General features: G+C 39.2%; 2 protein-coding genes across 2 annotated transcripts in view; one reads left to right on the top strand and one right to left on the bottom strand.

The window, feature by feature from the left end:
* Positions 1–6,642: 6,642 nt before the first annotated feature.
* LOC129407681 (gastrula zinc finger protein XlCGF57.1-like) lies at positions 6,643–9,718 on the bottom strand. The gene is made up of 3 exons (XM_055149524.1): positions 9,324–9,718; positions 8,968–9,055; positions 6,643–8,873 (listed from the first exon to the last, which is right to left on the bottom strand). Exons 1-3 carry the CDS (start codon positions 9,517–9,519, stop codon positions 7,532–7,534), a joined length of 1,626 nt encoding a protein of 541 aa, XP_055005499.1. The 5' UTR covers positions 9,520–9,718; the 3' UTR covers positions 6,643–7,531.
* Positions 9,719–11,745: 2,027 nt separating this feature from the next.
* The window catches only part of atad2b (ATPase family AAA domain containing 2B), a 184,747-nt gene continuing 170,977 nt past the window's right edge, over positions 11,746–25,515 (top strand). The window contains 5 exon segments of the mRNA XM_055149307.1: positions 11,746–11,939; positions 18,941–19,101; positions 20,043–20,068; positions 21,183–21,330; positions 24,773–24,875. Of these exon segments, the coding sequence (XP_055005282.1) occupies positions 11,853–11,939; positions 18,941–19,101; positions 20,043–20,068; positions 21,183–21,330; positions 24,773–24,875 (525 nt within the window). The 5' untranslated portion in view covers positions 11,746–11,852.

Consider the following 25,515-nt stretch of genomic DNA (forward strand, 5'->3'; position numbering starts at 1 on the left):
TTTGAATTTTCAGACCATAATTTCCACAGGCTGCAAGCATGAAACCTTGTAGTGCAGTTGGTGTAGGCCAGATTCTAAACATTGGCACACTTCTATGCAGACTGCAGTTTCTTTTGGGCTGATCAGTCTGAATGCGGGCCAGATTTGGACAGACTGAAAAACACGAGGAGGCGGAATCAAATCACAAATCTGTTAATTCAGCAACCATGCCTCTCCACATCTTTATATGTGAGACTTCATATTCGAATATTAAAGGTTTTAAATGGAAAAACCTACACTAACAGTGCAAGTTTCAATTTCTCATTGTCAAAGCTGCAAAGTTTAACCTAAATCTAAAGTAAAACAAAATGCAATTAACAATGATGGACACTGACATTATGCATCCAAATATACAATGAAGAAAACATGCAATCCTCAAACCATAAAGCCCCACTTTCAACATTTCAAATACACCCAGCCAACACAGCTTGGAAACCGAGACACTGCAAATGAGGATTATATGAATAAGAGTTGAGAGTCTGCTACAGTGCTATGAATGCTCTGATTAGACGAGATGAGGTGAGTGTTGCAAAACAAACTGGGAAAAATGGAAACCAAATAAAGTTCTCCTGAAAAAACAAACCAAACAGAATGCTAAATGGCTTTTTTTTTTTATCATGGAATGTGCACAGAAGTGAAAGTTTACACCTTCCTAATGGAAATGGTGATGGTAAACCAAATCCAAATCCAGTTTATTTATAAAGCACTATTAAAAAGAACAAAGCAGACTGAAGTGCTGTATTCAAAGACAGAAACATATGTATAATAGAATAAAAAATTATATACAACAAGTATTGAACAGTAAAAGACGTCAAAACTAGTTCAAAGTCAAAGAAAACAAGTGTATTTTTAAGAATTGATTTAAAAGCAAGAAGAGAGTCAGCTTGTTTTATGTGAATAGGCAACTCATTTCATAATTTAGGCCCAACAAAAGAAAATGCTCTGTCTCCTCTGAGCTTTCTCCTGGACTGAGGAATGAGAGCAGAGTCTGGTCAGCAGATCTGCGCGAGTGCACTGGACAGAGTGGCACCAACAGGTCAGCAAGGTACTGCGGGGCAAGGCCATTTAGGCATTTAAAAACTAATTAAAGTATTTTAAAATCCACTCTGAAACGAACATTTATCTTTACATGCATTAATCTCATTTCTGCTGAATATCTCAAACAGTATTAAATTCCAATCAGATCTTCTCACAGTTTATGTCACACTGATCAGATATTTTTTGTTGTCCCAAGAGTCAAAAAACAATAGGAAAACACAAATTTAAATATAAAGCTCCTTCTGATTGGAACAATCTTTTCCTCATCGATTTGTGCATTAACTTCTGTCCCGTCATTTAAAAATGCTCTGGTTCAATATTTACATATCCCACGTAATTGTTTTTGATCATTTTGTTGTTCATCTTATCGTATTTTGTGATTATCTTTGAACTCTGTCTTAGTTTTTTGTTCAGATTTATTATGTGTCTAACAGTCAAGTGTGAGTGTGTGTGTGTGTGTGGTTGTGTCGATTTTGTTGTGTTAATGTTTATTTGAATTTATATATCCTACTGTCTGCCCTATTGTATCTGTCTTTTGTTGTTGTGACTATGAGGACCTCTTCGAAAATGAGATGGTGAGACAAATACATTCAAATTCAAATTCATTTGTTTGTCACGTTTAAAGTCTTTATCAATTTTCACGCCCGGGTTTGTGACAGTGGGTTTGACAAAGTGTGCCAAGGATCCTCAACTTAGACCAATTAAAAGAACTTCAGCTTTTGATCATTCAGGAGACATTCAAGTTTTAACACTTGTTCAACACAAGTTTTAAACCAAGGGAAGGGAAAAGACAAAACAATCCAGGCCAAAAGAGTGGTACAAGATGGAACCAAATGCAGGGACACATGCTGAAAGCTGATCATGTTAAAAGTGCATTGTGTAACTTTTCTGGTGGAGGGTCGGTCCAATGCTTTTCTCCATGGAGATGTTTTTGGTTTGTCTGGAAAGTTTCACAGTATGACATTAAAGGTTGTATAGAGAAATGCAGTGTCTATTTGTCCTTTTTCAAATGTTGCACACGCGTGACACAAACCCCCTCCACAGCTCCCTAAGTAGAAGCGCCTCCTCCCGCGTTCAGAATCGCTGTTGAAGTTTCCTGTCGAGGAGTCATTTAGCAACTAAGGTGTCGGTCTTTAGACCCTTCGTCTGCTTCAGTCGTGCCATCGCTTGAAGAAATCTCCAACAATCACCTTAGTTTGGCTTCGCTCCTTTTCCCCGTCTCTTCTTCTTTCAGTGACCTCAAAATTTGACTTTCGTTTGCAGTGAACTGGTCGTTGATCACTTTGCTCAAACTGTGAGGAAGCTACAGTTCAAAAAAGCCACAAAGAACCGCTGCGTTTGTCAAGTAAACTGCGTCTTGCATGTGTGGAATCCGTGAAAGGCGAATGTAAAGCACATCATCCCAGTGCTCCAGAAAGTCAGTTACACTAGAAACATAGGGAGTTTGATCAACAACCTAACAGTCAATAGATAACAAGATAGCCTCGTTATCTATTGGCTGATGTTTATCTGGCCCCACCACGTCCACAGCTGATGGATTTTCTTTTCTTTTTTTTTTTTTCATCATAATTTTTGTCATCCTAATTACAAGGCAGCTGCATCTCTTTAATGCTATTTTGAGCTTTCACTGACAATTTGAAATTAAAAATAAATCCTCCATACAACCTTTAAGCAATACTCTCATCATGGAGACCAAACCAGACCAAGTTACAGGTCAGATCTGTGGAGAGGTGACCCCGCTCACAGTCAGAATGTCTGTTTTTCTAGGCATTTTTGAGCTATAAAACCAACTATAATTTAATAAATGTAAGGTAGAGCTGTATAATGTCATGTGGACAGTGTTGGGAAGGTTACTTTTAAAATGTATTCCCCTACAAATTACAGATTACATAGCCCAAAATGTAGTTTGTAACGTAATCCATTAAATTACTTAAAGTGAGTAACGTAATCTGAATACTTTGGATTTCTTGATATTGTCATGCTTTTTAAAACTACATGAATGTAACAACCACATCCTGAAAATTCATGTTTGTTCTCTTCAAATTGGCTGTTGAGCCCAAGTCTCCATGAACAGACTTTTGTTTGCTGTAGAAAAGACGATCTTAACATGAAAAGTTTTGTCTGCTAAAAGACAATAAAAGTCCAGTCTTTCCTTAACCATATTAAAAATATTATTGATAGAGAAATGATTTTTATATGAAATCACTGCTGCCTTAAAGTATGCCCACCTACTGTTAGTGTCATATTGTTTAGACCTGGTTTAGTCCTGATGTAGTCCTGGTTTAGACCTAGTTAAGTCCTGTTTAGACCTGGTTTAGACCTAGTTTAGTCCTGGTTTAGACCTGGTTTAAATCTGGTTTAGTCCTTGTTTAGATCTGGTTTAGTTCCTGATTTAGTCCTGGTTTAGACCTGATTTAGAACTGGTTTAATCCTGTTTAGTCCTGCTTTTAGTCCTGGTTTAGACCTGGTTTAGACCTGGTTTAGATCTGGTTAACAACTGGTTTAGAACTGATTTAGTCCTGGTTCAGTCCTGGTTTAGTCCTGGTTTAGCCCTGAATTAGTCCTGGTTTAGACCTGGTTTAGACCTGGTTTAGTCCTGGTTTAGTCTTGGTTTAGTCCTGGTTTAGACCTGGTTTAGTCCTGGTTTAGACCTGGTTTAGTCCTGGTTTAGCCCTGCTTTAGTCCTGGTTCAGTCCTGGTTTAGTCCTGGTTCAGTCCTGGTTTAGTCCTGGTTCAGTCCTGGTTTAGTTCTGGTTCAGTCCTGGTTTAGTCCTGGTTTAGCCCAAATAAATATAAATACTGCTGTGTAATCCATTTACTTCAGCAAAGTAACTGTAATCCAATTACCACTCATTGAAACAGTAACTGTAACTGAATACAGTTACTCATAATTTGTACTCTGATTACGTAACTCCGGTACATGTAATCTGTTACTCCCCAACACTGCATGTGGAACAGGGGTCTCCAAGCATTTTTCTCCGGTGAGCTGCCTTTACAAAATGAAAATACCAGAGACCTTTTAGCGGTTGCAAGAAACTGAGTAAATATAAAAGCCACGGTCTTAGATGAGGTACAGTTAGAGTAGATGCTTATAAAACATAAACCTTTATCCATTTAGTAGTGCACAAATTTAGGCATGAAAATTATACATGCACAATGGTAATAGGCATTTAAGTAATACAATTTTACTTATACAGTACAATACATATAATTCAGAAATCTCTTGGTGAGCCATTTGGAAGTTTGGAGACTCCTGGTGTGGAACATTCCAGGCAGAGCAATGACATATCCATAGAAACAAGCAGGTGACGGACCCCAAAACCAAAAAGTTACATAGTGCACCTTTAAACATGGTATAATAATCATAGACATACATGCTTTGATTGTTCTCACAGTCTTGGATTTTGGACCAAGAGTTGAGGTTTGGGTTCTGGAGCTTTTGTGTGTGTGTGTGTGTGGGGGGGGTCTGTCCTTGCAGTATGTAACATTTTGGGTGGAGGTTCGTCAACTGCTCGTTTCCATGGATATGTCATTGCTCTGCCTGGAATGTTCCACAGTTTGACATTAAACAGCTCTGCCTCATTTTGTTCTGTTTGGCCGGGTCCCCAGTTCCACCTTTCAGTTGATACTTTGTTTTTGGGCACGGGAGGGGTTTTAGTATTTTTTAAAGTAAAGTAAAATTAACTTAAAAATAAAAACAATTTTTACTTTTGTAACCTTTTTGCCTCCTATACCCTCTTTAATATGTTTGATCCACCCGGGTCGTGACATTCCATTACAGGTGGTTTTATAGCTTCAAAAATGCCTGGAAAAACAGACATTCTGACAGTGAGCGGGGTCGCCTCTCCACAGATCTGACCTGTAACTTGGTCTGGTTTGGTCTCCGTGAAGATAGAAAGGTTTAATGTCATACTGTGAAACAACATCTCCATGGAGAAAAGCATCTGATGGACCCTCCACCAGAAAAGTTGCACAATGCACCTTTATTCCAGGTATACAGGTTTATCATCATTTTAAAATAAGTATTAATAATAATTCTAACTGTCTACAAGCTTTAGTTTTTGACTTAAACTGATCCAAATGTGGGCCAGATTCTAAACATTAGCACACTTTTATGGATTCTGCTGTCTCACTTGGGCTGGGCTGGTCTAAATGAGGACCAGATTTGAATTTTCAAACCATAATCCTCACAGGTTGCAAGGGTTTGAAGTGGACCTTTAAATATTGTTTGGTGAGGGTGTGTTTATTTCTATTTAGGATTCAAATGAAGTCTGAAAACTGACAGCCTTAAGTTTTTGTTTGGTGATTGGTTTGGTCTGGACTGGTTTAAATGTGGACCAGATTGGGACTGGTTTATCTCCCTGGTTCTAACCATTAATCCTACTAATCCTGAAACTAGTTTGAAATATGTTTACATTTCTATTTCTTGTGGAATATGAGTTCTAACCCTAACTCTTTTTTAAAAAGCCTCTTAAATGCCCCTTGCACTGAACAGAATTGCACAAAACCTTTAAAGGTGCATTGTGTAACTTTTTTGGTAGAGGGTCAGCCACCTGCTTTTCTTCATGGAGATGTTTCACACTATAACATTAAACATTTCTATTTTCATGGAGACCAAACCAGACCAAGTTATAGGTCAGATCTGTGGAGAGGCGACCCTGCTCACACTCAGAATGTCTGTTTTTCTAGGAATTTTTGAGCTATAAAACCACCTGTAATTGAATATATGTAAAGTAGAGCTGTTTAATATCACATTGTGGAACATTCTAAGCCAGGGGTCTCCAACCTTTTTCCTTGGGTGAGCCATGTTAGCACAACAGAAATCCTGAGAGCTACTCATTTTTAGCCATGACAAGCATTAGATGGGGTATAGTTATAAATGCCTATAAAACAATAAACTGTTATCTAGTTGTCCAGGCCACAAGGCGCTGGGGCCTGCAGGCATTGCTTCTCTCAAAGTGCAGTGGCGTCCCTCTGGTGGTGCAGGAAAGAATAGCATGGAAACACTATTACGATACTGTCTCTGTTGGTAGTTTTCAGATTCTATAATGAGATGAGGTCATACTCTCAGACAGGGACAGATTTCCATACTGATTACCTTGTACTTTGCCTTAAAATATCCAAAAGGTAAAGTCACAAATACTGACCCTGGTATTTCCAATTATTGACTAAACCCAAGAAATTACAGTATTACAAGATCATTTTGCATTTTGACAATATTCGTTTTAACTGCTCTCCATCTGTATTAATTAATACTTACATATAAAAAACTGGGATGTCATCTGAAACCCAGCAATACTATATTATACTAGACTAGACTATTACTAATACTACTATAATATTCAATATCATACACTGAATTTTTTCTTGTGAGTAACAATACAGAAAACTTTTACTCTTATTTTTTTTTTTTTAACTACTAACATATAACACCAATAGGGCCTAATGTTGATCTGCATTATGTAGAATCTAACTTGACACGTTTCCTTTTAGCAGCTGTTTTTAGACAACCGTGCTCTCTCTGTGTGGGTGCGCTCGGTAATGTTGTAGAGAAGATATCACCGGTGAACTGATTAGGTTTATTAGTTGTTATACATACATACAGATTCTATTGACATATATTCAGATTCAAAGATAAAACAGAATCAAATTGGGACAAAAAGTAAAAAATAAACTCATTCAACAAATGTGATTTTGTAACAGAGAATATACATGTACACATAAAACCGTCCTAACAGGCTGAACAAATGAATAAGCCTGTCCAGATTACACAAGAAAATACAGACAATAAATGACAAGACTGAAACCAATTTGTGCCACTGACACAACAGCAGGTTTATCCCTAAAACGATTGTAAATGTACAATAAATTTACAAAAACACAAACTGCAATACAGTAAATAAAAAGGAGAATTAATTACTTTAGTAGTTAGTTTGTATCTAAAATGAGCCATAGAAGTGATGTATTCAATCCTCCACAGCTCAAATCTGATCATAGTACAGAAAAATACCAAATTCCTCACTAGCAAAAAGAAAAAGGTGTACAGATGAATAGATTTTTTGTGTCCTTCTATATGCAGAGAACTCCTGACATAAAACATGTTCTTACAGGCTGATCAGCTGTAAGCTCTCTCTCTCTCTCTCTCTCTCTCTCTCTCTCTCTGTCTTCTGTCTTGTGAAGTGAGATGATGCTTCCTTGCATCATTTTCTAACAGCTGAATCCTCCTGTGTGTGTCCCATAGACTGGGATTTTTTTTTTTAAAAACATACAAAACACCATAAAAAACACCAAAATCCAATCTTCCAATGTAAATCAATAGAAACCAGGGTCAGTATGTGCACTTGAACTTCCTATTTAGAACGTGGCGGCTAGAGAGTTAGTTATGTCCATTTATATATACACTCTATGGTGTGTGCTCATATGTCTCTTGAGATTACATTTTACACAAACACTTTCAGACTGAACAGCTGAATGGTTTCTCCCCTGTGTGGATCCTCATATGTGTTTTGAGATGAGAGCTTTTAACAAACACTTTCTTACAGACTGAACAGCTGAATGGTTTCTCCCCTGTGTGGATCCTCATATGTGTTTTAAGATCACATTTTACAGCAAACACTTTCTTACAGACCAAACAGCTGAATGGTTTCTCCCCCGTGTGTGTCCTCATATGTATTTTGAGATGATTGCTTTGAGCAAACACTTTCTTACAAACTGAACAGCTGAATGGTTTCTCCCCTGTGTGTATCCTCATATGTGTTTTGAGATGATTGCTTTGAGCAAACACTTTCTTACAGACTGAACAGCTGAATGGTTTCTCCCCCGTGTGTGTCCTCATATGTATTTTAAGATGATATTTTACAGCAAACACTTTCTTACAGACTGAACAGCTGAATGGTTTCTCCCCCGTGTGTGTCCTCATATGTATTTTAAGATGACATTTTACAGCAAACACTTTCTTACAAACTGAACAGCTGAATGGTTTCTCCCGTGTGTGTATCCTCATATGCGTTTTGAGATGATTGCTTTGAGCAAACACTTTCTTACAGACTGAACAGCTGAATGGTTTCTCCCCTGTGTGTATCCTCATATGTGTTTTGAGATGATTGCTTTGAGCAAACACTTTCTTACAGACCAAACAGCTGAATGATTTCTTCCCCGTGTGTGTCCTCATATGTGTTTTGAGAGAACATCTTACAGCAAACGCTTTCTTACAGACCAAACAGCTGAATGGTTTCTCCCCCGTGTGTGTCCACATATGTGTTTTGAGAGAACATCTTACAGCAAACGCTTTCTTACAGACCAAACAGCTGAATGGTTTCTCCCCCGTGTGTGTCCTCATATGTGTTTTGAGATAAGAGCTTATAGCAAACATTTTCTTACAGACTGAACACCTGAATTCTTCTCCTGTGTGAACTCTCCTGTGTTTTTTTAGTTTATATTTAGAGCCAAATCTTGCTTTACAAACAGAGCACATGTGTTTCCTGCCCTCAGCTCCTTCGCCAGTTCCTGACATGTTTCCATTGTTCACAGTGGCTCTGGTCTCTGGTGCAGATTTGTCTCCATCAGCCCCTGTGTCGATGTGTGCAGGTGAACAGCTGAGTGGAGGTCTCCAGTCTTCATCACTGTCAGTGTCAGAAGAGTGCTCTGTGTCTCCCTCAGTCTCTGAGTGGATATGTGTCTCTGCTCTGATGTCCTCTACCTGTGTGTCTTCTCTCTGCTCAGTTTGTCTTTGTTGAAGCAGTGAGGACTCTTCTGTCTTCACGCTCGCAGACAGTGACCACACTTCACGGACAGACCTGAAAAATAGAAGATATATTTGCATATTTCAAAACCAATCTGAATATTTGTAATACAATTAATACGAATGAATGTCTGGTGTCTGGGACTCACAGTTGCAGCTGATCTTTCTCCTGTTTGATGCTGGGTTCTTCTTTAATGTGTGGAGTCAGACCAGGACTCAGAGAGGGGAGCTGGACAGCTGCAGGAGACAAGAGAAAACACACTGGCAAATACACGTGCAGTCTTGTGAAAAGAACACTCTGTGAACCTGTCAGTAGTCTACTTTAAGGGCTGATGGGGTGTCTTTTCTGTCCATGAAGTTGTAAATACGTTAGAGTCAATATCTGAAGTGATTTGGAGTCATACAAGTTATTCTGCCGTTAGAGCCACGGCGCACGTTTCTAACGAGCTCTTTTCTACACCATATGCATTTTTCATACTTTTTTTAAGACTTCCAGAAGACTTACCGGTTCTGACGAGCACGACTCTCGGGCTCAGGACCCTCAGAGCCGAGTTCAGGAGCCGCTGGAGCCGCTGGTTCTCGTGTTTGGAGCGGCGCAGCTCCTCCTCAAAGTCCGCTATGGTGCTCTCCAACAGCGCACATATGTCCTCCGCACCAGCACCCAACCTCTCCTCCAGAAAACCTCTCCACCCTGTGGACATGTTAACTTGGTTTGCCGGTGTGCCACAGCTCTGCTCTACGGTTACTGCTTCCGTTACCGGCGGTGCTTCCGTTACCGGAGGTGTTTGTTAGCGGTTTGTAAAAAGCGTTCTGTCCGTTAGTTCAAATTAGTGTTGCTAATTTAGTTCAGAACTACTTTGAACATAAACAAACAGTTGTTTAACTGTTGTTTCAGTTCTTGTTTTGTTTGGATCTTTTAGCCTGAGACCTCAGGTTATAGCACTAACAAAATGGTCACATTAAAAACATCCTAAATCACGTTGGACTGATTTTAGACGTCGCGCTCTAGGAGCACGGTGGCGTGGTGCTGCCACCCACTGGTCGTCCGTGGTGCTGCAGTAGAGAGGCTTAGCTCACACTTTCAAATGGAGATTATTGACAGCCAGAGCTCTGGAATGATTTAATGCAGGGGTCTCAAACCTTTTTTCTCCAGTGAGCTACCTTTATGAAACAAAAATGCCAGAGAGCGACCAGTTTCAGCAGCTGCAAAGAAACTGAGTAAATATAAGAACCACGGCAAGCCTCAAATAGGAAATAGTTAGATGCTTATAAAACATAAACCATTATCCATTTATCGGTGCACCAAGTTGGGCATCCAAATGATACATTTACAATGGTAATGAATTAAATTAAGTTTACTAATATCATGGACCATCACAATATACAATATGTATCAATTACAACTCTTTTTGTTTAAATGAATAGTTGTGTGACTTTAATGTCTTTCTTATTCTGTAAAGCACTTTGATTTACTTTGTGTATAAATTGTGCTCTACAAATAAACTGCCATGGTGTATCAGTAACAGTCAGAACTACACAGACCATGATCCTTTGGTGTTGTCTGTGCAGACTACATGAAGAAATAACTGTTTTAAAGCACTTTTCAATCTTAATCCTTCATATTTTAACAGTACCAAAGGCTTTTCAAGGCTTTTAAAAGGAAAAGTAGCATATTCACAATTTTGTAAGCAAAAGCTACAAAATATTGCAATAAATATGGAACTGTGAGATGCATATCGTGAAAATATCATGTTGAAGGATTTTGATACCATTACATCTTTACTGGGTCTCGGTCTGTTCAGTACTGGCAAGTTGCATTTTTTGAAAAAATGTAGTCCCAAAAAGCACTGATACAATAAATAAAAAATGGCGAGTTAAAATAGGCTCTATTCACACTTACTGGAACACATTTAGAAATATGCGGATGATGACTTCTGGCCAAAAGGACGTGACTCTAATCGTATCTTCAGTGTTACTTACAGGCAGCTGGTTGTAACTGTTGATCTGCTGAACATAACAGAACACTACAATGAATACATCGAATGACATCGAGATGAAGAAAATCGGTGTCCGGTTGAAATGGGCTCCTCCATTGAAATGAGCTCCCCGCAGCCTAAATCGACAGTGACATCTATCGATTCACACTGCCCCATCGAAATAAGCTACGTTTTTCCATGTACAGTTGTACAGATCCACACACACGCACACGCACACGCACACGCACACGCACACACACACACACACACACACACAAACACACACATAAGGTAGCTTTTTTGGATGTTTTTATGCTGCAGAAAAACATAGATAAAACGTGTGTCTTTACTGTGAGTGGGACTGGCACTCCACAGGCCTGACTTATTTTTTGTATTAATTATTTTTTTTATTTGAGTAAACATTCCAACTTTGAGCAAACCAAATACACAAATAAACACACACACACACACACACACACACACACACACACACACACACACACACACACACACACACACACACACACACACACACACACACACACACACACACACACACACACACACACACACACAAACACCTAAAAAAAAATACAAAATCAATTGAATCAATTAAAATCATCAGATTTCTTTATCACTACATTTCACTATATTTGATGCTTTAATTGTTCAAAAATATGTTAAAGTACTTTTTTTAAGCAGGTACTTCAATAGTTTTACTAATGTAGATTTTTTCATGTGATACGTTCACTTGAGTAATCTTTTGTCTCTGTACTTTTACTTAAGTAACAAAATGAAGTACTTCATCCACCACTGTAGAAAAGTTACACAATGCACCTTTAGGGCTGTGCGTGCGCTCAGCAGAAATGGCTACACCTGCCAAACAGAGCCGAGTAGTTCCAGCAGAGAGCGGAGGGAGGGCGCAGGGGGAGTGGGGCTCGCAGACACACACAGGCGGCTACACACAGACAGAAATGGCGCCTCGATGCTGCGCTCTCTGAGCCAGTGTTTGGAGCCGGTAAGGGACAGATTTTAAAGGACTGAATAAAGGCTAAAACATGGTGAACACACGGAGCTCACAGCCGAGGAGCGACCCCTTCATCTCCTCCAGGACTCGCTCGTCGTCCCGAAGGAAAGATGATCATGTAAGAAGCCGGTTTCTTTTCTTTACCGGTGAGCTAGTGCTAGTGGGCTAAGTAGCGCTAGCTGCATGGCCTCAAGCGGCTCAAAACAGTGCACATATCACACGAATAAACTCATCGCATCGCACTGACACCCACATGGGCTCATAGTTATACTTAAAAGCTATTCAAATAAGCGATCGGCGCCGCTGTCACTTCCGTCAGACGCGATCCTGAGCTGTCAGAGCGTGAGCTAGCCCCGCTGCTCCTGCGCTAGCCCAACTCCACTTCCCTTTGTCCGGCTCACTTGTTTTGCTATTGTCTCGGCTAATGCGCTTTCCATGGTAGGACAACTGCACTTTTTAAGAGAACAATTAACAGTGGGTTATGTCTCCGTCTTGGACATACGAATTAGACCATACATTGTGTTAAATTTGTTGCGATAAAGCTTTAGTTGGGCTAGCCTTTCTGGGGGATGGCTAGCCATGCTAGCTCAGTGGGGGAAGGGAGATCCAGGTTCACAACAGTTGGCTGGCTCATGTCCCATATTTAACAAGTCTGAACTTGGTGAACTTCCTTCAGCTAATGCCAAAAAGCCAAAATAATCCAATTATTCTCGCAATTGGCTCTCACGTGGTTCATGTACCGGCGCACTAAGTGTGGTTTTGCGGTGTTCCTTTCTGTTTTGCGGGCTGTTTTGTCGTAAGGCTGACCTATAAACTCCGTGACATGCTTTGTGTGTCAATGTAAACAGAGGGGTTACGCGAGGCGAGCGCTGTGCTTTGGAGAACACGCCTAAGCTTATTTCAGCTTTCTAATACTGGGGACGAGATGTACCAATGTTACACAAAATTGCAAATGACAACAGCTTTTTACTGACACGTTTTGATTGATCACATTTTGTCTTTGTGATGTGTAATGTTACTTCAACAATTTCTTTTGTGTTTAAATGGGTTCAGCTTTGTGTACTAGGCGACATTTTGAGGACTTTTCACCATTCTAAGCATAGAACATTTTGTTTCTTAGCTGTTAAAGCCCTACCAGCAAGTATGCCTTTTGTCTTTATGCCTCTGAAAAACATAGACAAATGTGCGTCCTTAATGTGAGTGTGCTTGTCATTCCACAGACCTGACTGATAATCATTAATTAAGACTATTCCACATGCTTGTATAGAAATGTTTTTTTTTTGTCTATAATATTCTGTGATAAAACCTATCAATTTCCAAATATCTCAAAGTATGGTTTTAATATTGTATTTCCATGGAGTAAAGCAGCTGTTCTCCTCCAGAAAGTTACACAATGTTACTTTACGTGGTATTCTGAAACCCATGGATGTTTAGCATAAATGTCTAGAATTGTTGGACACGTCTGTACACCCCACACATCTGGTGTGGTGCGACGCATGCTTATTACTCTAGTTTCTGATCCATGTTATAATGTTTCCTCGTCAAAAACGTGTGAATGAAACATTCCTGATGCCTTTTAAAAATATTGTCTGAATATTGATACTTTGCAGCTGATGTCATCAACATTTTTTGGGGTGTAATGCTAACTGTAGGTTCTGCTTTGTCTGAAACTCTATTAGACTTTAATCTGATCTTAATTTTAACACAATCTGGCCAGAAAGAGCTGACGTAGCTGAACTACAGCAGGTGAGCTGATTTTTGCCCTTAAATAAGCCATTCACACAAAAAATTACAGTCATTATCCAACAGTTTTTCAGTTAGTAACTCTCACCTTTTTTGTTGAAAATAAAACTCCTAAACAGGACCGTGAACGCCCTTATTAATCACAGGCTCCTGAAAATGTGGTAAATCATTTTGAGTTTTCAGACCTCTTAAAATTTTTGGTGGTATTTGCTAATGTATGCATTGTTTCTCCATGGTAACTGATAAACATTCAGCCATATATATAAATGTAGAACACCCTGAGCTTGATGTCACTGCAAAGTATCAATTGTTATTGAGAGTCTGAGCTGAGGAGTTCATTCTGTCAATATAGTGCACCCTATCAAGTAGGCATGTACAATAATAAACTTTGAAGTGTGATATATCGCTGAAGAAAATATAGATGATAAATGATAGTGGTGAAACAAATTTATGCCTCTGACACAAAAACCCAAGAGCAGATTTAAGCCACAAAAATTATTCAAAATCTACAATATTGTAAAAAAAAATCACGAGCTGCAACACTTAGCAGACTGAAACACAAAGAGCATTGTGTAACTTTTCTGGTGGAGGGTCCATCAAATGCTTTTTTCATGGAGATGTTAGTGTTTTGTCTGGAATGTTTCACAGTATGGCATTAAACCTTTCTATCTTCATGGAGACCAAACCAGACCAAATTACAGTACAAGTCAGATCTATGGAGAGGCGACCCCGCTCACAGTCAGAATGCCTGTTTTTCGAGGTATTTCCAAAATGTAAAACCACCTCTAATTTAATGGTCCATGATGTTATTGTGAGATCTTTGACTAGGGATGTAACAACCAAAATATCGTGACTTCATATGGCCAGAATTCTCACAATAATATCTGGGCTGTCAAAATATATATTGAATTACTAGTTTCTCTCTTGCGCCATTTCAGTCCAATCTACATGATGACAGAACAGTTATTAAACATTTTTACATCTTAATTATTTTCATTATGACAAAAATGTAGCATATTCACACTTTTATTAGCCTACACAAAATATCATACTGTATCGATTAGTGTTCTGATACAGTTTTTTTGGAGGGGGGGGTCCGATCTGATTCAATACTTGACACTGGTGCAGTCGCCGATACCATTACCAGTTCGATATTTCATAGTGGGAAGTTCTATTATAGTACAACAGCAAAAAATAAATCTTCAAAAATGCTATTTTAAAAAAAAATCTGCAAAAATAAATTATATAGTATTATATAAATGTATTTTTTAAAGATCTGATCCGATGTGTAACTTGGCTGTTGTGTACTCGCCGATACCGATACCAGACTGATACAATAGTGTGAAGAAGTACACTTAGGATACTTCATTTTGTAACATACCAGAGCAAAAAATACATCTTCTAAAGGCCATTTTAAACGAATTGGAAGAATAAATACATTTTTGAGGACTAAAATATTAGTGATATGTATAATGATTTTGATGATAAGTAATGCTTATTTAAGCAGATTTAAGCACTTTCACTTTCTGTCACAGAAGTGCAAATAAAAGAAACAGTGAGTCCTGTAAAAAGACTCTCATTCTTGGAGCACATGGCTAATTATGTAGAATAATTAAACAAACTGAGCGGCAATAACAACAGGGCTACTGTTGTTGTTGCCACTGTAATCGGGCTGTACTCTCCCAGTTATTTTACCAAGTTGAGCGTCCACACTAAAGGCTAAATGAAGGTATCAGAGGTTACACAAATGTCTTTTCTATTATTATTAGTGTGTTTTAAGTGTCGCAGATCCACCACAGTCTGTATTTAACCTGCTTTGAGAGTTCGCAGTAGCTATGATCGTCGTCAACAGCTGCATGCATAGATGGATCACCGAGGATGTAAATGAGTGGTATCGGATCGGTAATTTGGTCTGAGTACTCGCCGATACTGATACCGCACATTTTTCCGGTGTCTGACTTTTTGCTGTTATCTGTATCGGAACAACCATAGAATCAAGAGATTTTGATATCGTTAAATCCCTACCTTTGACGATATGATATCACAATATTTCCGTTATTGTTACATCCTTAAAAGAAACATTGTTGGTATAACTTGCAGACTCCAAGGCATAGACGCTGGTGTGGTGCAACGCATACTTAATAATGCACTTATGGGTACATCTTGCACTTTGAACAATGCTGTCAGTTCGGCCCTAGACACCCCTCCTATCCAGACACTGACAGTAGCCCGTGACAGCAGTAGATATGTTCCTCTATCAAAGTGAAGTTTTGCAGCGAAGGGCATGGACATCAAGGGCAGATGTCTGGACGCTGTTCTCTTATGATTCACAGAACACACTGAGGAGTTGGGCACAAGCTGTCTCCTCTCTGAGCCTCCTCTCTCTCCGCTGAAATTTTAGATCTCTATCCTCAAGGTCTTCTCGCTATTGATTTTTCCTCAGCTCTGTAGCCGCGGTTGAGAGTTTCTTGGTAAATGTTGTAAAAGTTTAGGTGGTATTTTGGGCTGTTACACTACGTTGCTAAGATTATGATTTCAGTTTAGTATTGTTCTGATGCTCAAATTTCAAACTCGATCTTCATACAGGCTCTAAACTCAATACTCATTCTCATATTATGATGATAACTAACAACAGAATGTGATTTTCAGTGTAAAGATGCACTGCGTAACATTTCTAGTGGGGGTTCTGCCACTTGCTTGTCTCCATGGAAATATTATTGCTTTGTCTAGAGTGTTCCACAGTATAGATTAAACCTGAGATGAGCAGGTTTCAGCACTGCGCTACATTACAAGTGGAATGTGTGAAGAGTAAGACCTGTTCACACAAGGAATTATTGTATTTTTGAGACATTTAGGAAAGGGTCAGTTCTGTCCTGTGAAGGTGACTTTTGTAGTATCGATATCTGCTCAAATACGTATCTAGTTTCTATACTAGTTTTAGTATTGATTTTTGATACTTTTGAAACCTCTAGTCCGAGTGATCTTAAAGTTCCTGAAGTACCGGTCAAAAGTTTTAGAACACCCTAATGTTTCCAGTTATTTATTTCAATTCAAGTCCAATGAAGAGCTTGAAATGTTACAAAAGTAAAAACTGAACAGACAGAGGTTAAAAAAAGATAAAAGATAACACAACACAAGTCCAAGCTCTGCCAAAACTACCTCAGGAAAAAAAGAACAAAATGCCAACCTACAAGTGCCACACATTTATGGAAACTTCTGCAACAGTTTTGGGAAGAACTTTCTGAAGAATATTTGATTTCTATTGTAAAAAGAACAAGCCACGAGTGTGTTCAGCTGTTCTATCTTCCAAAGGTGGACACTTTCATCAATCAAAAGTTTAGAATATGTTTTGATCAACAGTAAACAGTAAAAAAATAGAAAAAGTGTGGTGTTCTTAAACTTTTGACTGGTAGTGTATATGGACTCTGGTGAGCCTTAAGACATGTTAGAATGCTGTTACCTCCTTAAAAGCATATTCTAGTTGTGTTTTGTTTCATTCACACATGTTTGAGTACTGTATTTTCTGCACTATAGGGCACGCTCATAAGCTTCCAACCGCATCAAAAAATTACTGCGCGCCCCTCAATCCAGAGCGTCCTATACACGAATCCACTCGGGTGTCCCAGCATGACTTCAGAAAACTACAAAGCCGCACCACCCGCAGCGTACGCAAACACACACGGAGCAGACAGCGACCACACAGCGAAAAACACCCACAGACACACTCATCACGCCACGCCGACGAGGAACGGAACGGAGGAACGAAATAGCGAGCGCAATGTGCCACTTCTAGACACAACTGAACAACTGAGTCACTGCGAACACGCCGACAATCCAGCGGTCCCAGACAGCACCCTCCCTACACGCCACAACCGAACAAAGCCCAGAGTCACCGTGAACGCCACAAACAAACAAAACCACTCACCCATCACACTGTTGTGTTTCCTTTAAAGTCTGGTGTGGTTTATTTGTGAAAAAAGTTTGAAAATAGGCCATTCAATGACAGTGCGTTTTATAATCCAGAGCGCCCTATAATAATGACCCTGTATTATTAGTCTGTCTACGTCTTCCAAGCTCAAAATGCCCTGTTCCACCTTGTGATGTCATGAAGTGGTAGTTTTCAAGTTAACAGCTCCTTTCACCTTTAGATCAGGAAAGAGTGGCAATTCCAGATCTGAAATCATCCAAATGATTCTAGTGAAGATGTATGGAGTTTAAAAACACAGTGGAGCACTTCCTGTATTACCACATGACATCACAAGGTGGAGCAAAGTGTTTTCTGTTTGAGAGAAGAACTGAGCCTAAATCTGCAGGTTTGTGAGTTAAACATGTGTGAAAGAACAAAGACTCCAGGTCTGTTTGCGATGAGGAAACACTGAAAGCGTAATATGAGCTCTTTTAAAAATTCAGTTTGCATTTTTATGTTTATGTAAGTGTTTTCTTTTTAATGTTGCTTCACTTTTTGCTGAACATATGGAATCTAAACAGAAGTGGTCTAGTCTAGTCACAAGTGTCACAAGTGTTAAGGCTGTGGCATTTGGTGATCTTTTATCAAAAGCTTGTACTTAAAAAAATCTGTAGAAATATTTCTGTAAAGGTTTCTACTTGGTCTCTTTTTTACGTGAAGTGATGTTGAAGATTATGGGTGAGTAAACGCTGCTGTAGAGATCGGGAGCATGGACAATTTTCAGTTTCAGCCTAATGAAAAACTATTGTGAAACTTAAATGCTTAGAAATGCACCGTGTAAGTTTTGTTGTGGAGCGTCCACGATCTTCTTGTCTCCATGGAGATGTTGTTGCTTTTCCGGCATGGCTTTAACTGTTTAAGTCCTCCATTTAGTCAGTAACATGGGTTTGTAACTTGGCCCTATGGCGTCTCCTGCTGCCTCTGTAGGTATAAATAAGTGTAATGCCATACCGTGGAACATTCCAGGCAACATCTCCATGGAGAGAAGCTGGTGACGGACACTCTATGAAAAATCTACGCAGTGCAACTTTAACTTGGCATTCATTAGTATTCTGACAATGTAGTGTGCTAAATGTAGTGTAGTAGTGATCCAACAGTTGTCTTTTGTTTACTTCTTTGTTCTTTGTTGTACTTTTTTCATTTTTCTTTGACATTCAATCCCGAGTGCGGTTCTTAAGTTTCAGAATGCTGAAAATTTTCTACTTCTGCCATAGCGATTAACAATTTAGAATGAAATATACTGAGCCATTATTATTATTATTATTTTTATTTTTATCTGCAAAATGTTACCTAAGGTGAAAGTTTTTGTCTCACTGGAAATGCAAAACTGAATTCTTGGTATAAAACGTTATGTGGTTTTATTGTTTTATTTATTTTAATGTTGAAATAATCATTCTTTCTTTGTCTAGAAGGAGCCCAGTAGTGACATGAGCGCTCCCAGCAGCCCTCGTTCTCCTCCATCGAAGAGGCAGCGGCGGCAGACCTCGGAGCCCAGCTCCAGTGACACGTCTCCGTCTCCTCTGACCAAAGGCCAGAGGGTCAGCTGGAGCATCCCCAAATACGGCACCAGGTCAGTCCGCAACAAATGTGCTCTGTGTTTATGGCATTTCTAGGTTTGTCACGACAATCACTATATCGACTAATGGTTCAATATATGAAAGATCATTTTATGGGGTCAGTATTTATAATGATAATACATAACACTTGTATAGCGCTTCATGACACTCAGACACGCTTTACATAGATCAGGACAGCCACAAACACGTCTGAAAGAAACAGATAAACAGGAGATGACGGGTAAGTGGGGGCCAGGTTATAGAGGAACTTGTACACAATGGTGAGGAGCTTGGTTATTTATCATGGCTACTTTTTCTTTGCACTAGTGGGGAGGTTTTATTCTCTTTCAGCTGAAGAGGGTTGAATAACTATCTTCTATGACTCATTCTAGATGTATTCTAACTACTAAAGCATTTAATTCTGCCATTTATTTCTTACTGCCAATATTTTTTCGTAACTATATTGTACATTTAGAAGAAATTTTGAGGACAATCCTGTTGGTGGAATCAATATGTTTCAGTAATAGATATTTGCACTTTTTAATTTAATTAAACTGTTATCAGATCTGAGGTTACTGAGTTATAGAAAATTTGAATTACATAATCTGGGGAAAATAATTTTAATTGGCCTGGCAATAATGAGTCTAAACAGTTTGTGTATCTATTCAATGATAAAATGTATGTATATTTTCCTCAGCAGTGTATTGCACTTCAGAATTTGTTATCATGACAGGCCCAGCTGTTTCACTGTTTCCTTGTCTATGCATGGTAGTGTAGTATTTACCATCATATGAAGAGTGAATGGGTGAGTGACTATAGAGTGAATAAATAATGCACTGTAAAGTCCTTAAAGTGGTTGTCTGAGGGTCATGGTGCTTTCAGTCTCTGCTTTCTCATGTACCTTTTGTTTGCAAGTGAAGTGTTCTTAAAATGTCCTTTTTTTTTTTTTTTACAGATCTCATGGAGTACAAAATGGACACGGTAAGACATTTTGTCATTTTGTCTGATTTAAACTCACTGGTTTCTACTAATATATGAACAATTGAAATGCCATTTATATATTTTAAAGCTATTTATTATTGTATCACTTTTTATTTTTGTTTCCTTAAAGCCCCAGTATGTAACTTTTTTACCAAAAAATACACAAAAAAATTGTTTAATTACATAGAAAAACATGCATCCTTATTCTGATCAGGCTTGTTTCTCCATAAACCTGACTCGTGTTTGGCCTGGAGGGGGCCTGCTTCTCCTTGTCTCCATGGAAATGTTGATCCTTTGGTTATAAACTTTGACAGTAATGATCCAAAGTGTGATTTTGACTTTCTATTTCCAAGGAATCATGCAAATGTTTAGCCAGGATGGAGCCACCTAGTGCCTCCACTCAATTTCATTTTTCTCCAGCGACTAGGACAGGAATCAGAATAACACAATAGATGGAAGTGTGAGTTCGGGCACCAGCCAATCAACGAAGAGCCATATATTCACTGTTGGCAATGATTCCCAAGATCGAGGATTTAAAGCCGGAACAAAGAGAATGTTTGTTGAATTTTATCAAGGGGAAAGACGTTATTGTCCTTTCTACGGGATTTGGGAAAAGCTTAATATACCAGTTAGCCCGCATTACATACGTCACGACCAAATAGCAGCGACTGATTAAATGGAAAAAAAAGTACCCGCCTTCATCAGACGGTTTCCACAAAGGGAAACCGGCTGATGAATCAGGCTAACAAATGTTGTGCCCCCTACAGAAAGTTGCATACTGTATCTTTAAATGTGGAAACATTAGTGATGGGACAAGATTTCGCGCAGGATCATGCACACATGAGAAAAATAATCTTGTGAGATTTTTTGTGTACATTTGGATTGAACAAAAAAGGGTTATGTGCTGGTGAGATATTCCTCTTACAGTTCCAAAAAGTAATGCTAGAATGGAAACAAAAATATTAAATCAAATAAAAAAGTGAGGCCAAAATTGTAAACTGAATTGCAAAATGTATATATTAGGAATTATATTGTGGAAATTTTCATCCCACCCCTGAAAAAAAAAAAAAAATTATCTTACTTTTGACAATAAATAAATGTATTTTCTTCTCAGCCCACATGAGCCTCCGCAGCAGTGACCGTGTGAAGGGGGAGCACTCTCACATGAATGGCCATGTTGAGCTGAAGAGGAGCTGTAGAGTGAGGAAGAGCCAGTTTGAACATCTCAACCAGAGCCTGCTGTTCGACCAGCTGGTCAACAGGTAACACGTCTGCAATATTATTTATAGATGCTTTTAGCTGGTCAACAACAAATCTGTACACGTCTACAGAAAAGGGCTATGTGACTTCATTAAAGGTCCTATATAATGCAAAATGGATTCTTTTGAGCTTTAAGTCATGTTAGAATGTTGTTACCTTGTCAAAAACAGACCTGGAGTTTTGTTTTGCTTCATTCACACATTTGAGTAACCCTTTATTATTAGTCTGTCTACATCTAAAAGCTCAAAGTGCTCTGTTCTACCTTGTGATGTCATGAAGTGTGAGTTTTCAAGTTAACAGCTCCTTTTACCTTTACTTCATTACAGATTGGTGATTCCAGAGCTGAAATTAAAATCCAAATAATTCTGGTGAAGGTGTGTGAAGTCTAAAAATACAATGGAGCACTTCCTGTATTTCCACATGACATCACAAGGTGGAACACAGTGAGAGAAGAACAGCCTAAATATGCAGGGTTATGTGTTAAACTTTATAGACTGATTTGTAAAGGAGCATTTCGAGCTTCATCGACTCCGGCTCCAATTGACTTTACTTTGAAAAATTACCGTATTTTCCAGGTGATTAGGTGCTCCGGGTTATAAGACGCACTGTCGTTTTCCCGAACTTTTTTCACATATAAACCGCACCGGACTATAAGGCGCGTTAAACGAAACACAACAGTTAGGTAAATCAGTCAAACTTTATTTAACGCATTTACTCGTTACAAATGAACAAAGTTGAGAGTTAATGTAACACGTAAAAAACGAAAAACTGTCTGACACCGATAAATCGATAAATTGTCAGCGTATTCACAATAACTCATATTTGTTCGGTTATAACTAAAAATAACACATTAGGGCGTTTTCACACCGCTAGTTCGATTATTTGGTCCGCACCAGGCAATAAAATTGTTATTATGTAGCAAATACACTCCAGTGTGGTCCGCTTTCACACCGGCAAACGAACCAAAACTGGTTCGATTGACGTGTCTCTGTTTCCCGGGAAAACAGCAATACCTCCAGTTATCAACACCGATGTTCCTGTTAATACCACGGGCCGTCCTCATCACATCTTATCACCATGAACTCATAAAACAGCAACTTGTAGAACTTTGTACAAACTCACCACATCAGCCCAGAGTTCGGGTAACAGCAGCAGCCAACAGCGCTCACAGTAGCGCGCAGCTCCTCAGGACGGGGCTGGGGTCTGGTCCTTGGTCTTCTGTCGTCCTACAAGCACGTTGGTCAGATGGTCCGGAGGCTCCATCCTCCATGTGCTAGTTCCAGACGGTGGCGAGCAAGACCAGTGCTTGATGGACTGAGTCCGAGCGGGTACGTTCCGTCGTCTGCGCGCTGTTTCCGTGCAGGAAAAGCAAGAATGCGCTGTGGACTACAGGTCTGGGTGGGCTGCTCTGGTGCTCCGCGCTCAAGAACCGCAGCTGGTTCCGAGGTGGTGCAGCATCCGGAAAGAAGCGCGAGTCCAGTTTGGTTTGTTATATGTTGTTCTGAGCGTCCGTCCTCCGCGCATTTGGTTCTTCCCGGGGAAAGCGCTTCCTCAGGTCGAGGCTCCCCGCTCCAGCTCCTCTGAGCCCGGACAGAATCGGAGCTGCTCCCGCTGGTTCGGGACTCTCGTTTGGATCTAGTCCGACTATTTCTCACATTAGGCTAAAAGCAGGGACTTTTTGAAGTTGTATCAATTGAATAGGCTATTGCCATAACATTATTTGGTTAATTAAAGCCTAAAATAACAAATGCTGGTTGGTACATGATCACGGGGAACACCGGGACCTCTCTGTGTGTGCAGGTCGGGAACAGACGTACACACCCCCAATTTTGACTCACTCTGGACACATGTTCGCACACTGGTACTTGCTCTGATCTTCGTGTATTACATTCTCTGTATTGGCCTTTGTTGGTAAAATAATTCGAAAATGAATCGTGGCTGCGTCTGGACAAGAATCTGTTACTGCGCTGGAGTCGCAGATCAATAGGGACAGAGATGTGTGGAAAAAGCCATCTGGTCTCTTAAGGTAAACTTCTCGCAGCCAGTCGCTAATCTTTTCCTCGTCCACAGGAAAAAGAAGGAATCAGAGTACGTATTACTCTGCGATGCTCCTGACCAAGGTAGCCGTAATGCTGCAAGTGGTGCGGCTTTGTTGTTTACTGAAGTTGTACTGGAACACTCGCGTAAATTCATATAAAAGGCGCTCTGGATTATAAGGCACGCAGTCGTTTTTGGAGGCTTAAGACCGCGCCTAATAGCCCGGAAAATACGGTAAGTGCTGCATTGAGCCTCGTCATTTTGGTCTTAAAAAGTTCATATTAACTTGCTTTACATCTTAATTTTTATTTTCCTATTTGTTCATAAATAAATTCTTATTCTTGATATGGAACTCTGCTCCAAATTCGCTCCTATTACTGCTAGACTCATGAGCTTCATTTGACTCTATGGGAGACGTGACACTCCCTTAAAGGGCGAAGTATAGTTCTGTGTCGACTCAACGCACACTGCCGCTGTCGTTTTTGATTTATGGATCTGCGTCGAGGTCTGTACGCTGCAAAGTAATTCACCGCCACAACTCTAGGCTAGGATTTAAACCTGGCGCTCGTGTATACCAGGGATCGGCAACCTTAAATACTCAAAGTGTCCACTCCTTTATACAGTTTATGGATGAATGGTGAAATATAGGTGGAGCTTTGTCTCTGTTTGAACAAAAACTTGCATTACAGTAAACGGAAAAGCACTGAACAACAATATAACAGGGTTGCCAGGTTGGCAGTTTGTCAGAGCAGGATTAAACCACAATCACGCAGGAGTGTATTGCCTTACCATAGCTCATTTCTCTGTTATTAAGAGCTCGCAGTTATCACTAAGTACTGGTAATAAGAGCTCATGTTTAAATTTCATATCCAAACATCTGATATCAATATAGTTAACATAATGAAGAACAAATTCATTAACGTGAACTTATAAACCAGCTTTACAACCTTGCAACTCTTGGCCGTTGCTATGGTGTAATGTCTTGTGTTGTGTTTTTGAGAGAAGAACAGCTTAAATACGCAGGGTTTGTGTGTTAAACATGTGTGAATGAAACAAAACACAAGTCCAGGTCTGTTTGTGATGAGGAAACTACATTATAACATAGATCATAAAATACTGCAATATGGACCCTTAAACTGACCATAAATGAATGGGGTAATGTGACTTTATAGACTGATTTGTAAAGGAGCTATTGTTCAATCCTTCAGTCTTTTTACACCTTTTTCAGTCTTTTTTACAAGTACTGGTAATAAGAGCTCATGTTTAAATTTCATATCCAAACATCTGTTATCAATATAGTTAACATAACACAGAACAAATTAATTAACGTGAACTTATAAACCAGCTTTACAACCTCACAACTCTTGACTGTTGCTATGGTGTAAACGTGCGTTTTTATATTTTTAGTACGGCTGAAGCTGTCCTCCAGGAAATGGACAACATCAGCAACATTCGGCATTCGAGTCGAGAGGTGGAACAACTTCGCATGTGGAACGGAGACACAGAAGAAGTGAGTTTTTAACCAGAGCTTAATACACCGTCATTAACATAGCACGGACAAATTTGAGCTTGAACTGCTAAAATGTACTCTGCATGCTGTTTTTAATTTGCCCGACTTACCTATGTGTTTTGTCTTCATATAGATGTTATTGCTTTGTCTTGAATGTTCCATAGTATGACATTAAATGTATCCATCTAGCATTTATTCATTACGGGTGTTTGTATAGCTCAAAAATTTAATTCCTTCTGTGAATATGGGCGACACTCTCCACAGATCTGAACTGTAATGTAGTGTAGTGCTGCCTCTACACTACATGATAGAGGTTTTAATATTTACTGTGGAACATTCTAGACCAGGGGTGGGCAAACTACTGCCCAGGGGCCATATACATCCCTTTAATCTTTTTAATCTGGCCTGCCAAACTTGAATAATAGCAAAAATAATAATAATTTTCAGTGTTTTAAAAATCATTTCAATAAATAATAAATACCGTGGGACTTGAAAGACACATATTTTGTTGTAATGCTTTCTAATGATTTTCAATTATGGGATATTTCAGTAACATGGGATATGTTTTCTACATATCCCATGTTATTATTATTATTTTTTTCTCTTATGAGGTGGATTACCAAAAAACTCCATCCATCTG

The sequence above is a fragment of the Boleophthalmus pectinirostris genome, unplaced genomic scaffold (genome assembly GCF_026225935.1).
Source record: "Boleophthalmus pectinirostris isolate CB_2022bp ecotype Guang Dong unplaced genomic scaffold, ASM2622593v1 HiC_scaffold_13, whole genome shotgun sequence".
NCBI classification, from domain to species: domain Eukaryota; kingdom Metazoa; phylum Chordata; class Actinopteri; order Gobiiformes; family Gobiidae; genus Boleophthalmus; species Boleophthalmus pectinirostris.